At 38.2% G+C, this 13,330-nt stretch overlaps 1 protein-coding gene across 1 annotated transcript in view; it reads left to right on the top strand.

The window, feature by feature from the left end:
- The window catches only part of TMTC1 (transmembrane and tetratricopeptide repeat containing 1), a 373,612-nt gene extending 369,257 nt beyond the window's left edge, over positions 1-4,355 (top strand). Inside the window, exon 18 of the mRNA XM_006866973.1 lies at positions 4,172-4,355. Within this exon, the coding sequence (XP_006867035.1) occupies positions 4,172-4,312 (141 nt within the window). The 3' untranslated portion in view covers positions 4,313-4,355. The remainder of the gene's footprint in view (positions 1-4,171) is intronic.
- The last annotated feature ends 8,975 nt before the right edge of the window (positions 4,356-13,330 follow it).

Below are 13,330 nucleotides of genomic sequence, written 5' to 3'. Positions count from 1 at the left end.
AATAAGTATGGTGAAAGAATACAACCTTGTCGCACATCTTTCTTAATTTTAAAACATTCAGTGTTCCCATGTTCTGCTTGAACAACTGCTTCTTGGTTCAGGTACAGATTCCTCAGAAGTACAATTAAGTGTTCTGGAATACTCATACTTCGCACTGTTGTCCATAGCTTGTCATGATCCACACAATCCAAATCCCTTGCATTGTCAATAAAGCACAGGTAAACATCTTTCTGATATTCTGTGCTTTCAGCCAAGATCCATCGGACAGCAGCAATGATATCCCTCCTTCCCCGGCCTCTTCTGAATCTAGCTTGAACCTCTGGAAGTTCTCTGTCAATGTATGATTGTAGCTTTTTCTGTATTACCTTTAGCAAAACTTTACTCGCATGGGATATCTAAGAGATTGTCTGATGATTTCCACATTCCGTTGGGTCACCTCTCTTTGGAATGGGCACAAATACAGATCTCTTCCAATCAGTCGGTCAGATAGTTGTCTTCCAAATTTCTTGGTAGAGATGAGTGAGTGCCTCCTGTGCCACCTCACTTTCTTGAAAATTTTCCATTTTTATTCCATCAATTCCTGGTGCCTTGTTCTTTGCCAATTCCTTCAATACACCTTGGACTTCCTCCTTCTGTATCATTGGCTCTTGATCATATGCTACCTCTTGAAAGGGTTGAACATTAACCATTTCCTTTTGGTACGTGACTCTGTGTATCCCTTCCATCTTCTCTTGATGCTTTCTGCATCATTCAGTAATTTGCCCAGTGAATTTTTCAATAACGATAGTTGAGGTTTGAATTTTTTCTTCAACTTCCCTAGCTTGAGAAATGCTGAGCGTGTTCTTTATTTTTGGTTTTCTGATTCTAGATCTTTGCACATTTTGTTGTAATATTTGGCTTTATCTTCTCAAACTGATCATTGAAATTTTCTATGCATCTCTTGTTGTTGTTATGTTCCATGGAGTTGGTTCTGACTCATCGCGACCCTGTACAGGGTGTCTGAGGCTGTAAATCTTCATGGGAGCAGAAAGCCTCATCTTTCTCCTGTGGAACAGCTGGTAGTTTCGAACTGCTGACCCTGAGGTTAGCAGCCCAATTCATAATCACTGCACTACCAAAACTCCTTATTCATCTCTTGGACTTCATTACTTTTTCCATTTTCTGTAGCATTTGTATGCTGGAGAGCAAGTTTCAGTGTCTCTTCTGACATACATTTTGACTTTTTCCTTCTTTCTTGTCTTCTCAATGACATTTTGCTTTCTTCACGTATGATGTTCTTGATGTCATCCAGCAACTCTTGTGGTCTTCAGTCGTTAGTGTTTAATGTATCAAATCTGTTCTTCAGATGACCTCTAAATTCAGGTGGGATATATTCAAGGTCATATTTTGGTTCTCGTGGACTTTTTTTATATTTTCTTTAGCTTCAGTTTGAATTTGCGTATTAGTAATTAATAGTCTGTTCCACAGTCTGCCCCTGGCCTTATTTTGACTGATGATAATGGAGCTTTTCTATCGTCTCTTTCCGCAGATGTAGTCAATTTGATTTCTATGTATTCCACCTGGTAAGGTCCATGTGTATAATCGTCTCTTATGATGTCTAAAAAGGTGTTTGAAATGAACAAATCATTGGTTTTGAAGAATTCTCTCATGCGTTCTCCAGCATCATTTATATCACTGAGGCCATATTTTCCAACTACTGATCCTTCCTCTTTGCTCCCAACCTTTTCATTCCAATCACCAGTAATGATCAATACATCTTGATTGCATGTTTGATCAATTTCAGATTGAAGAAGTTGGTAGAATTCTATTTCATCCTCACTGGCGTTGGTGGTTGGTAATAAATTTGAATAATAGTGATATTAACTGGGCTTCCCTGTAGGCACATGGATATTATCCTATCACAGACAGCATTATACCTCATGACTGATCTGGATATGTTCTTTTTGACGATGAATGCAACACCATTCCTCTTCAATTTTCATTCCCAGCATAATAAACCATGTGGTTGTCAGATTCAAAATAGCCAATACCAGTCCATTTCAGCTCACTAATGCCTAAGATATTGATGTTGATCATTCCATTTCATTTTTGACAACTTCCAATTTTTCCAGATTCATACTTTGTACATTCCATGTTCTAATTTTCAATGGATGTTTACTTCTCTTTCTCTTCATTTTGAGTTGTACCCCATCAGCAAATGAAGGTCTTATGGGCTTTACTCCCACAGGCTTTACTCCATTCATGTCATCGTGGTCAACTCTACTTTGAGGAGGCAGCTAGCTCTTCTCCAGTATCATTTTGAGTGCCTTCCAACCTGAGGGGCTCATTTTCTGGCACTATATCTGACAGTGTTTCTTGCTATTCATAAGGTTTTCAGGGACTAAATATTCGGAAGTAGTTTGTCACTCTTTCTTCCTAGTCTGTCTTTGTCTGGAAGCTTATCTGAAACCTCTCCACCATGGGTGACCGTGCTGGTATTAAAATACCGGTGGCATAGCTTCCAGAATCACAGCAATTCACAAGCCACCACAGTACAACAAATTGACAAATGAGTGGTAGCCGTTTGGTTTTTAGTGGAAACTGTCATTAAGTTTCAAGGAGATCTGTGCACATGGTATAGTAGAACCCTCCAGGGGTGGGGGTAGGGTGTCCATTCGCTCAGGTATCCCCTCTAGTCACCAGAATGGAGGTGCGCAGACAGCGAGAGACCAATGAACAGATACAAAACAAAAAGAATGTCCACACCTGTATCACCACGGTTCTGTCACGTGTACTTTAGAGAAGTATTATCAGATAGCAGGTGTAATCTGTATGTGGACTAAAACCCTAGTAGAGCTCAGTATGCCTTATTTTCCTGGCAACCTGACTCACTGTCAAGGCTACAGTGCTACTTTAAAGATCATTTTCCTATTTCTTAGATCCAATCCAATCAATACACACAATCTGTACTGCATCAGAAAGCAATAGTGCTACACAGAAGAGATAAAGGAGAGGTGGGTGGCCAGGTGGCAAGGCCTGAAATTTTAAAGTGGTTAGGGAAGAGAGCCCCATTAAAGGGATACTTAAACAGAGACCTCCAGGGAGCAACGAGGGGGGAAAGCATGTGCAAATGTCCTGAAGGTGGAAGTGTGCCCGGTGTGTTTGAAGAACAGTGAGGAGGCCAGTGTGACTGGCCGAGCAAATAGTAAGGGGAAATGATAGGAGCTTAGAGGTCAGAGGAACCAGATCATAGGGGGCCTCGATGAAGATTGATGGGACTTTGCTTTTTATATGAAGTGAGTTATGAGTTAAATCTTTGGAGGACTTTGAGCTGAGCAAAGTCCTGGTCTGACATATTTTTATAGGATCGTTCTGGTTTTGCTAACTTCATGCTGTTTCACTCTCAATCTCTGCTTGGTAAAACAGTAGTGTGGTGATTAGAATTTAAGCAAAGGCCTAATTGTTGCTGTTAAGTGCCTTCAAGTTGGTTCTGACTCATAGCGAACCCTGTATAGGATTTCAAAGGAGCAGTTGGTGGGTTTGAACTGCCGACCCTGTGGTTCACACTGACCTTTGGTCCAGTGTTTTATCCCACAGCAGCACTCCAGGACTCCAAAGGCCTAATACTGACAACCTAAACTATTCCATCATTATTCTTGTAGTTTCAAAAAAAGGTTTCTTGTTCTTTTGTGCTCTTTCCCTCCTCTTTCCTTCCGCTTCTTATCTCTCCCTTTCATGTCTTAATAATACGAGGGGGCTTCAAAAAGTTTGTGGAAAAAGGTAATTAAAAGATAATGAAGTATTTGCCTTGAACTTTGGGAAGTCTCCCCCTGCCCTGCCACCCCATAGGAATCGCTCTGATGTGATGAGAAAGAACAGTGCTCACCCATTGAGAATCCCATGAAGTGAGCCCACATACCTTGCATTAGTAGAATTGAAAATCTGTTTTTCTGCCATTTAACCTTGTGGTATAGCTCTATGCTTCACATTCTCCAGCTGATTTGGTACTTAAAACAAATGGATTTTCCAAAAGTATGAACAGATAAAGATCCAATTAACCATACAGGCAGAGTTTCCTTATGAGAACATTAGTGTTATATTGGTCAGAGGTTCTGTTTCTTAGATTCCTCATTCTCTGGGGGTACATTCTGATGGATTAGACTATAATTGCTTTCTTTCTTTTTCCCCACAGGGAAACTACGTGTCTGCAAGAGCTTATTATGAGAAAGCCTTACAGCTGGTACCAGACAGCAAATTGCTGAAGGAAAATCTCGCCAAATTGGATCGCCTAGAAAAACGATTACAAGAAGTTCAGGAGAAAGATCAAACCTAGCATTTCGACCCAGTCTTGTACGACATTGCTGTTCCTCTGAAAGAGGGGAAAGTGTTTGAAGCCTCACTTCCACATCACCAGGGGCACAATCAGTGAAGCTTTCCTCTCACTCCTGGTTCAAGGTGGCAGATTTGGGGACACCTGCTTGTAACTCCGGTGCTGAGAGATGTGCATTTCCATGAAAGAAGACAAAAAGTACAAGGAGATCTGAGAGGGGAGGAAAACAAGAACTATACATTTTACATATTTTTTTCTTGATTTTCCTTTATATGAGAATGTCTCTACAGTGTGGAGATCTTATTCCATGTCTTAGTTTAGTCTTTTTTACCCTAGATAAAAGCACGTTTGGGATGCTGTGAGGGCAGAGGATCTGTTCTTTACATATGGGATAAGATATTTCAAAGAGGGTAAATTCTCTGGGGTAAGCCACTGGATATATTTTACCAAGGGGTGACTCAGAATATATGGAGAGAGGACTATTGTTAAGCTTATCTAATATTCTCCTAAGGACATCACTAGAGCCCTGTTAAAGAGTAAACCAGATTCCACTCTGATGCAAGATTTTCCCATTGCTTATTATATCAAAAGGAGTCCTGGTGTGGCACTGTGAGTTAATGCCCCAGACTACAAAGTTAGTTTGAGCCACAAGGTTGATGGTTCAAGCTCACCAGCCGCTCTCCTCAGAAAACCTTATACAGGGTCGCTATGGGTCGGAACATACTTGACGGCACTTAGCAACAACAATAGTGTATCAAAAGAGAAGCTTGTGAAAGTGTACGGATATGGATATCTTTTCCCTTAAGGGAAGCTCAAGAAGCTTAATCCTCTAATTCTTTATGGAAGTGTTTAAAAGTATTTTAACTTTATTGCAAGCATTCCTAGAGTAGTGTCTCTGCTCTAAGAGTTCAAAAGTGCTTTTAAATTAATAAGTGTTCCTGCCTCCAAATATATTGTTATTTTAGTGGAGAAAAAAAATAGTATATTCTAAAAGGAAAATATTAAAGATATTTACTGAGAGAAGTGTCCTACTTTATTATCTTAATGTTCAGACATGAGATTTGTTATTTTTTGAAACTATATTTAACCACTGAGAACTCCTTACAATATATCACAGAAATCATCATAGATTCTAACTAAATGGGAAAAGAGCACTAGTTATTTGTCTTCCTTGGTCTAGTAAGAATTCTGTACTTAGAAAATGAGTGGTTGAAATCTAGAATCCTTGGTTCTCTCATTTTAATTTGGGGGATTCTATGGAGACTGCTGGATGAATCTAAGGAAAAAAATCTAAATTCATTATTAAAAATATATATTTAAAAGGTAGGGAAGGCAAAGTTGAACTTATTTTTAGTATTATTTATTTCTTAACTTATGAAATATTTAATATATACATATACATTTTCTTCTTTGTTAATAGTGGTCTTAAGGCAGACTTTCAACATTGACTGGATGGAAAATATGAATCTAAATTACAAAGTAGTTATGTTTGAACAGCTCCTCGCAAAATTAGTATGGATTATTATTTCCTTGTTAAATTGAAAGACATTAGGGATCAGCCTTCAGTATTTGGAAGGTAATATATTCTGGAGTGAAGGCATTGGGACTCCTTATTGTAATTTGGTCATCACTTTAATAAAACTAACCAGTTAGGCATCACTGCTGTCTGGGCTGAGGCAGGCAGCATACAGGTGTTGTGGCCTTAAAGCATATGCACTTCACGGGCTCTGGCCTTCTACTCCATCTCAACCGAGCGTCAGGAAGCGATGCCCCCAGATTGTCTTACATTTTTGTTAAGATAAGTCTAAAGTAAAAGGGAAGAGGAGATGGAGAGAGAAATAATATAATATAAAAGATTACAAAATTTGAATCAGCATGTATCTCTTTTCCTACACCAAGAATCCAAGAATATATTTATCACCATGATGGTCTTCAGCTTCTAATAGCCTTTCAGTGAAATATATCCTAAATTTATCCAACATTTTAATTGAAGTATTTTTCATCTCTCCAAAACTACACATTAGTCCTCTGACCAAGAAAGCTATTGATGTTTTACTGTAAAATTCTCACCCCAGTTGAAAACCAGGAAGCCCTAGGTGTTCATCACAGCTTCTCAGAATAATCTATCCAAAATTTTGGCTTTGAAAGTTAGTGGAAAAGACTGAGCCTCATATTTTGAAAGCAATATGCCTTATTTGAAGTGTTATGAAAGGTGTGAGAATTTATTTGCCAAAGTAATTGAAATGTTGATTATAACCTAAAATTTGTTGAGGAAAAGGGTTGCATGGCCTTCAGGAAACTTCTCTGCCTTCCTTGGGGTGCATTACTTTCTGTGTGTTTTTCTGCCTGTACACATTGTCATCCAAGCATTGAAAGTAAGCACTGTTGATTGGATCAGGTAATTTTGCCTTGCATTAATACCTTAATCAAGATGTGGCCAATGAAATCAGTTTTGCAATTAAAGAGGTACCTAATAAAAGAATGATTTCTATATTTAAAAGATAAGTATATTTTGTTTTAATTAATTAAAATACAATTAAAAATAGACATTTTTATTTGGCCCTTGTAATTTGAAATCATATGTGGACTTCGGTCCGAGTATAAGCTGAATGTTGCTTTGTCATAGAAAAGCATGCAAAAATTTAAAAGTAAAAAAAAAAAAATTAGTTGCCATAGAATCAATTTTGACTCATGGCAGTCCTTTTGTGTGTCAGAGTAGAACTGTGCTCCATAGAATTTTCAATTTTGGAAGTATATATCACCAGGACTTTATCCCAAGGTGCCTCTCAGTGAAGTCAGACTTGAAACCTTTTGGTTATAAGCCAAGTATACTAACCAAATAAATCACCTAGGTGTTCAGAGATGCCCCTCGTTTTCCTTTAATGTCTGTATGAACAGTATTAAGCTAAAAGCACCCTTGTGAGGTGGAGGAGCAGATCAAGCACCATGGGAGTGCAATCTGTGCTGTCCCAAGGCTTTACACTCTGAAGGGCCCTGTGCTTGGTCACTGTCATGAAACTCTTAAAATAATCATCTTTAACAAGGGGACCTACAGTTTCATTTTACACTAGGTTCCAAAATTATGTACCTGGTCCTGGGCAGGAGGGGAGGTGACTCGGAGCAAGACAGAAGTTGTTCTGGCCTATTGAATACTTGATCCAGTGATCAGAGTTTTATTTGTGACTCTTACTCTGAGCAACAGTTGTTGCTTTTTCTTAGATAATTTATAGATTTCCTTGTGTGCTCATTTCCCTGTTCCAATTCCAGGTCTGTATAGCCTGTTTCCCAATCCTCTTTAGAACCAATTCTCCTAGCCTTCAAACTTCCACGTACATGGCAGCCCTTTGATAAGTAAGCCATGAAAATGGCTTTGGAAGCTTAATTTAGCCTAAACAATTACTCATTCAGAATATTTAACAGACCAAGTAATAAATGTTATTTATTACCTTTTCTTATCAGTACCATAAAACTAGGACCAGGGGCAGATTACCCAATAAGCAGGGTAAGCACAGACTTACATGTGCTTTCTTACCAATCTGTGGTGAACGTTTTCACACATTAGTAAATAAGCACAAGTAACCCTGTACATACTTTGCTTACTGGGTACTCCCTCCCTTTCAGGGATTATAAATTTGAAAAGAGACTTTGAAAGGTGCTGACGGGTTGGAAGAGAGAGAGTTGCTGCCAGCCATGCCTAGAAGAAGAATCTTTGGTGTGGTAAGAAAAATGTGAAATTGTTCTACAGATTAAGTTCTTGCTTACCTTGATTACTGGGTAATCCGAAAAAGGTGTCAAAACATGGAATTTTTTTGGCAGCTGTGGTTTGAGATTTTAAAAATTATTCAGATGTTTTCAATCTATTAAAGATATTCAGAAAACATGATTCAGTGGTATAAACTAGGACCTAAACCAAAGATTCAACTACCGTGATGGAAAAGAAATTTTATTTTAGAGAATCCTAAGATGTATTCCTCTGTTTGTTATTTTGAAGCCTATCACAGAACAAAGAGAATTGTCAGCACTTTAGTTCCAACTCCTTATAATACTTGATAGCCATTAGCATAAAAATCTGAAATTCATAGCAGGCGGTACCTAATTTGATGCAGGCTTTTTTTTTTTTTTTTTTTTTTTTTTCTGTAGTTGTGCAAATGCTTCTCATTAAGGGCTTTTCAGTCAGACTCTAAATGAGAAAATAGAAACCTACGTTCAAAAATTTTAATTTCAGGGGGAATAAGATCAAATGTGTAGTTTTCTTACAGTCTGTATGGTCTGGAATATTCTAAGACTCTCCAATTAAAGAATATATTCAACTGATAAGTGAGATCTTTTCCCTCATACCCAAAGGCTCTCAACATAGGCCCTGCTTTAGAATCACTTGGGGACAAGGGGGCGGTTGGCTTTAGAATTTTCGGATGCTCTGATTTCCCAGGTGATTCTAATATGCAACTAGGCTAAAGAACCACTGTGAAGCTGACAACTTGGATGGGAGTTTATGACTGTTACAAAAGAGAGGCCTATAACCTTTTATAATTTTCACTTTTAAATCTACACTAAAATGAGCCAAAGAATTATAAAGATGATTAATGGCACAATTGGCTGACCGAGGCTGTTTTTCCCAAGTTGATACACAGGTGATTGGGTGAGGTGGTTTTGCCCTTTTGGCAACTGGACTACAAACTGGCCTTATATTTATGGATCTCTTAGTTCTCAGATGGAAAGGAATTGTGTTGGCATTTGCATGCACCAGACAAGGTGCCCAGTATATAAACTGTACTTTTTAGGACTTGCAGAAGGTACATATGGCATAGAATTTATACCGAGATTTGTGACTTGTTTTTATGTATCCTTATGTCAGCTTTTGTTATATTTTTCTAATTGTACTTGCTTGAATCTGTTATTTTCAAAAACAAACCTGCTTTGATTTGTGGTGGATGTACCTCTTAGGTTAAGAAATCTGTATGATAAATTGCAACATTCAAAGCAAATGTAGTTATGCCTGGTTTTGGTTTGGGTTTTTTTTTTTTTTCTGGTTTCTACATCATATATACTGTAATTTTATTGTGTGTTGATGTCTCCCAAATAATTAAAAAAAAAAAAAAAAACCTTAGCAATCTAAATGATAACTTTTTACATTTTAAGAAAGTAAATATTATCACATCTTGCTTGTGGACTGCAGTTGAGTAACAAAAAATCTTACAGAGCCAAAAAAAAAAAAAAGTATAGGGAAATATTACAACTTTTTATGATTATTCTTAAAGTTATTAATGCAAAAGAAAAATATGTTGAATAGTTTTCTCATTTTTTTGTTCTTAGTAGTCATGCAACTTAAGGAGAAGGAGTAACTGTGATCAGAGACGTGGCCTACAATAAGTTAAATAGTACAACAGAACTGATGACGTATCTGTCAAGGAACTGATATTTAGATGACAGTCATGTCACTTTTAAAATCAACATCCATCTCAATGTATGGTCATTTATAAGTTTAGACTACTGTTTATTCCATACTAGTCAAAGATGTCTACATTCACAAATCCAGGAGTTTCTTTCTCTTCTCTGTGATGTACAGGGTATATATCTGTACCACATTGGGTAGATTTCACTGTGAATAATAACGTCCTTTTGGAGTTGTCTGCAGCAGGAAAGCACTAGTAGTCCTGGCTCAGCCACTGAGGAGCCACAGACCCTGGTGGCCACCTATCTCAGTCATGTTTCTCTCTAGGAAAAAGACTGGTAGGGCTGATGGTCCCAAAAGCTGTCTGAGCCTCTGCAAAGATTATTTTGATTCTGGACTGAAAGCATTCTGCATCTGCAGTAACAAATAAACATGTTCCCCTTTCTTTTAATGATTCTTAATACAGTAACCCAACAAAATATTGATATAAACAGCCCTAAATATGACTGAATTTCCCAGTGCTTTTATTTATTTACTTACTTTTTATTATGGTTTGGATGAAAATTGACAGAACACGTTCTTGTTTTCCTCTCATTCAACGATTTGTTACACATTTTGTTTTGTGACATTAGTTGCAATCCCCAGCATTTATCAGCACTTCTCTCCTGTGTCTGCTCCTCCTCCTTACCTGGCCCTTCCTGCCTTCTGAACTTTTTGGGGGGGCACTGCCCAGTGCTTTTCCGTGACAGAATAACTTCTTGTTTGCAGTCCATGCTTTTAAAAATTCACAGTCATTTTGCTACTTTTCTAGAGAAAAAAAGATACAGACCTTCTTCATAAGAAATTAAAATATCTCTAAAAGCCATGTCTTGCTTTTATAATGTGGAAATCATTTAACTTGCTGTGACTCACACTGATTCCTACTTTTGTCGGGGGACTAACTTGCAGCATGTTCTTTGTTCAAAAGTACTTTTCATTCCAATTTTGATCAGTTGTATATAAATGTACATTTTTGTTACTTTTGCTGTGCCATTTGGAAATGTATCTCCCATAAAGTATTTCTCCTGTACACGTTGCCTAGGTCTTTCCAAAATAAAATTTATGTAAATGTTTATTTTATATAAAATATGATGAAAATAATGATGGCTGCTTTAAATCTCTCACTACCCATTGGTATCGATGTCACCAATACATATGTGCTTTAAAAATCTAAAAAGACAGTTTCCTTTCTTTCCATACTCATTCATTCGTTTCAATGTCCTTCCAGGTGTTTTCTTTCCCATTCTTTAAATTGACTGACGGCTTCAGAACTTACCCTTCAACATGCTCAGCGGGTACCTTCTCCTTTCTTCAAAGAGTAAATAAAGACAGAAAGTCAAGTACAGTCTCAATATCCTAAACTTGCCTGCACCCAGTGCTGGCCTTTTCTCTGTCCTCGGGCTGCGGTAGAATTACCCTATGCTATGGAGCTCTGGTAGCGTAGTGGTTACGAATCGGGCTGCGAACCTTAAGGTCAGCGGTTCGAAACTACCAGCCGCTCCGTGGGAGAAAGATGAGGCTTTCTACTCCTGTAAAGATTTACACCCTCGGAAACCCTGTACAAGGTCGCTATGGGTCGGAACTGACTCGACGGAACTTAACAACAACAACAACATGGTTCCTGTGGATATTGTCTCAGAGAACTTTAATTCATCCCTTAGCCTCTCTTTTTCATCCTTAACTTCTTCCTTTTTTTGGCTCTAGTCAATTGTCTCCTATCTTAAAACCTACACATACCCAAGTAACCATCATCCAAGTCCACTTGGGAAAACCTTCTTTTATGCCCCTTCCCACTTTAGCTGCTACCACATTCCTTCCTGCCCCAGTGAGATGTTTTGAATGACTTCTCATCCCATATTTTCTGTACCTCCAGCTTTCTCCCTCCAACATAAGGCTATCTAGTCCTATAACAGATATTCAAAGGAAAGTATTCTTTCTAAGGTCACCAACAATCCCTTAGGGTAAAATCTTGGGAAAGGTTCTCATTAGAGCAGTCATTTATCTGGAGGTGGGATTATTTCAACTATATAGTTTACACAAAACATTGTCCATGTTTGGTCATCTCTTGTAAATTCGTCTTCTAATTTTATGTTCATCCCTAGATTTGGGGCTTCCATCAATTCTTGAAAGGCTCTCATGGCAGATCCCTATTGTCCTTACCTACTAAGATTTCCCACACATTACAAGTTTAATCTAGTATAGTGCAACCTACTTTGCCTTTCCCTGACATTCTTTTTCTAAAGGTGTGTTTTGTTTTTAAAGAAGAAAATTCCATTTTGGACACTTCATCACCACAAACTTGATTTATATTTGAGTCATAATTTTAATAGAAAATTTGAATTTAGAACTAAAGGCCCAGCTATTTTATATGCATGCCGTTTTAATTGAAAGGAACTTAATGGGAAGGCCTTGTTTTGTTGGACCTTTAAGGGACCCATCCTCTGCAAATGAGGTCTCAATTGAGACTGCATTAGGAAAATCTTGGAGCTCTAGAAACTAAGAGATATGCTGTCACAGAAAATAAGACAATTCCCAATCCTACTAAACAGAACCACATAGAAGAGAGCCATAGTCAGGGTCTGTGACCCTCAGGGGATGTTAGTTACCTGAAACATCAACATTTTGGACCCAATGTTCTTACACAACACGTATTCATTCGTTCTCCTCTTTATTTAGTAAAGACTTTTTGAAGGAGTCCTAGTGGCTCAGTGGTTAAGTGCTTAGCTGCTAAGCAGAAGATTTCTGATGCCAGCGTAGTGCAGTTCAATTGAACTTCCAGTGATTGTGGAAATGTTCTCTATATTCCCTGCATGTAGTCAGTAGGCACATTGTCTATTGAGCAACTGAAATATGGCTAGTGTGACTAAGCAAATGGGTTTTACGTTTATTTCATTCATTTTCATTTTAATAGCCACATGTGGCTAACTCACCCACTGCCTTCATGTTGATTTCCACATGTTGTTGGTAGGTCGATTCTGACTTGTATCACAACTCATACCACAACTCCTGATCATCTGTGCCTGACCCTGCATCATCCTCACCATCATAGTTCCACTTGAGCCCATTGCTGCTACCACTGTGCCAATTCATCACATTTGGGGTCTTTTTTTTTTTTTTTTGCTCACCCCCCACTCTATCAAGCTTGATGTTCTTTTCCAGGGGCTGGTCCCTCCTGATAACATGTCCCAAATATGACAGACCAAGTTTCACCATCCTGGCTTCTAAGGAACATTCTAACTGTACTTCCAACACAGATTTGTTAGTTCTGGAACTCTCCTGGTACTTGTTATATTCTTCTCCAACACCATAACTCAAAAGCATCAATTCTTCTATGGTATTCCTTATTTACTGCCCAACTTTCACATGCATAGGAGACTATTGAAAACATCTTGGTTTGGGTCAGGTGCACCCTAGTCCTCAAACTGACATCCTTACTCTTGAACACTGTCAAAGAATTCTTGTGCAGCAGTGCCTAATGCAATAGGATGCTTGATTTCTTGACTGCTGCTTCCATGGGAGTTGGTGGTGGATCTAAGTAAAACGAAGTTTTGACTACTTCAATCTTTTTTCTCCATGTATCATGATGGCAT

Source organism: Chrysochloris asiatica, unplaced genomic scaffold, assembly GCF_000296735.1.
Source record: "Chrysochloris asiatica unplaced genomic scaffold, ChrAsi1.0 scaffold00098, whole genome shotgun sequence".
Taxonomy (NCBI): Eukaryota; Metazoa; Chordata; class Mammalia; order Afrosoricida; family Chrysochloridae; genus Chrysochloris; species Chrysochloris asiatica.
Note: the sequence above shows the minus strand (reverse complement) of the source record. Positions and strands in the feature narration are given on the sequence as shown.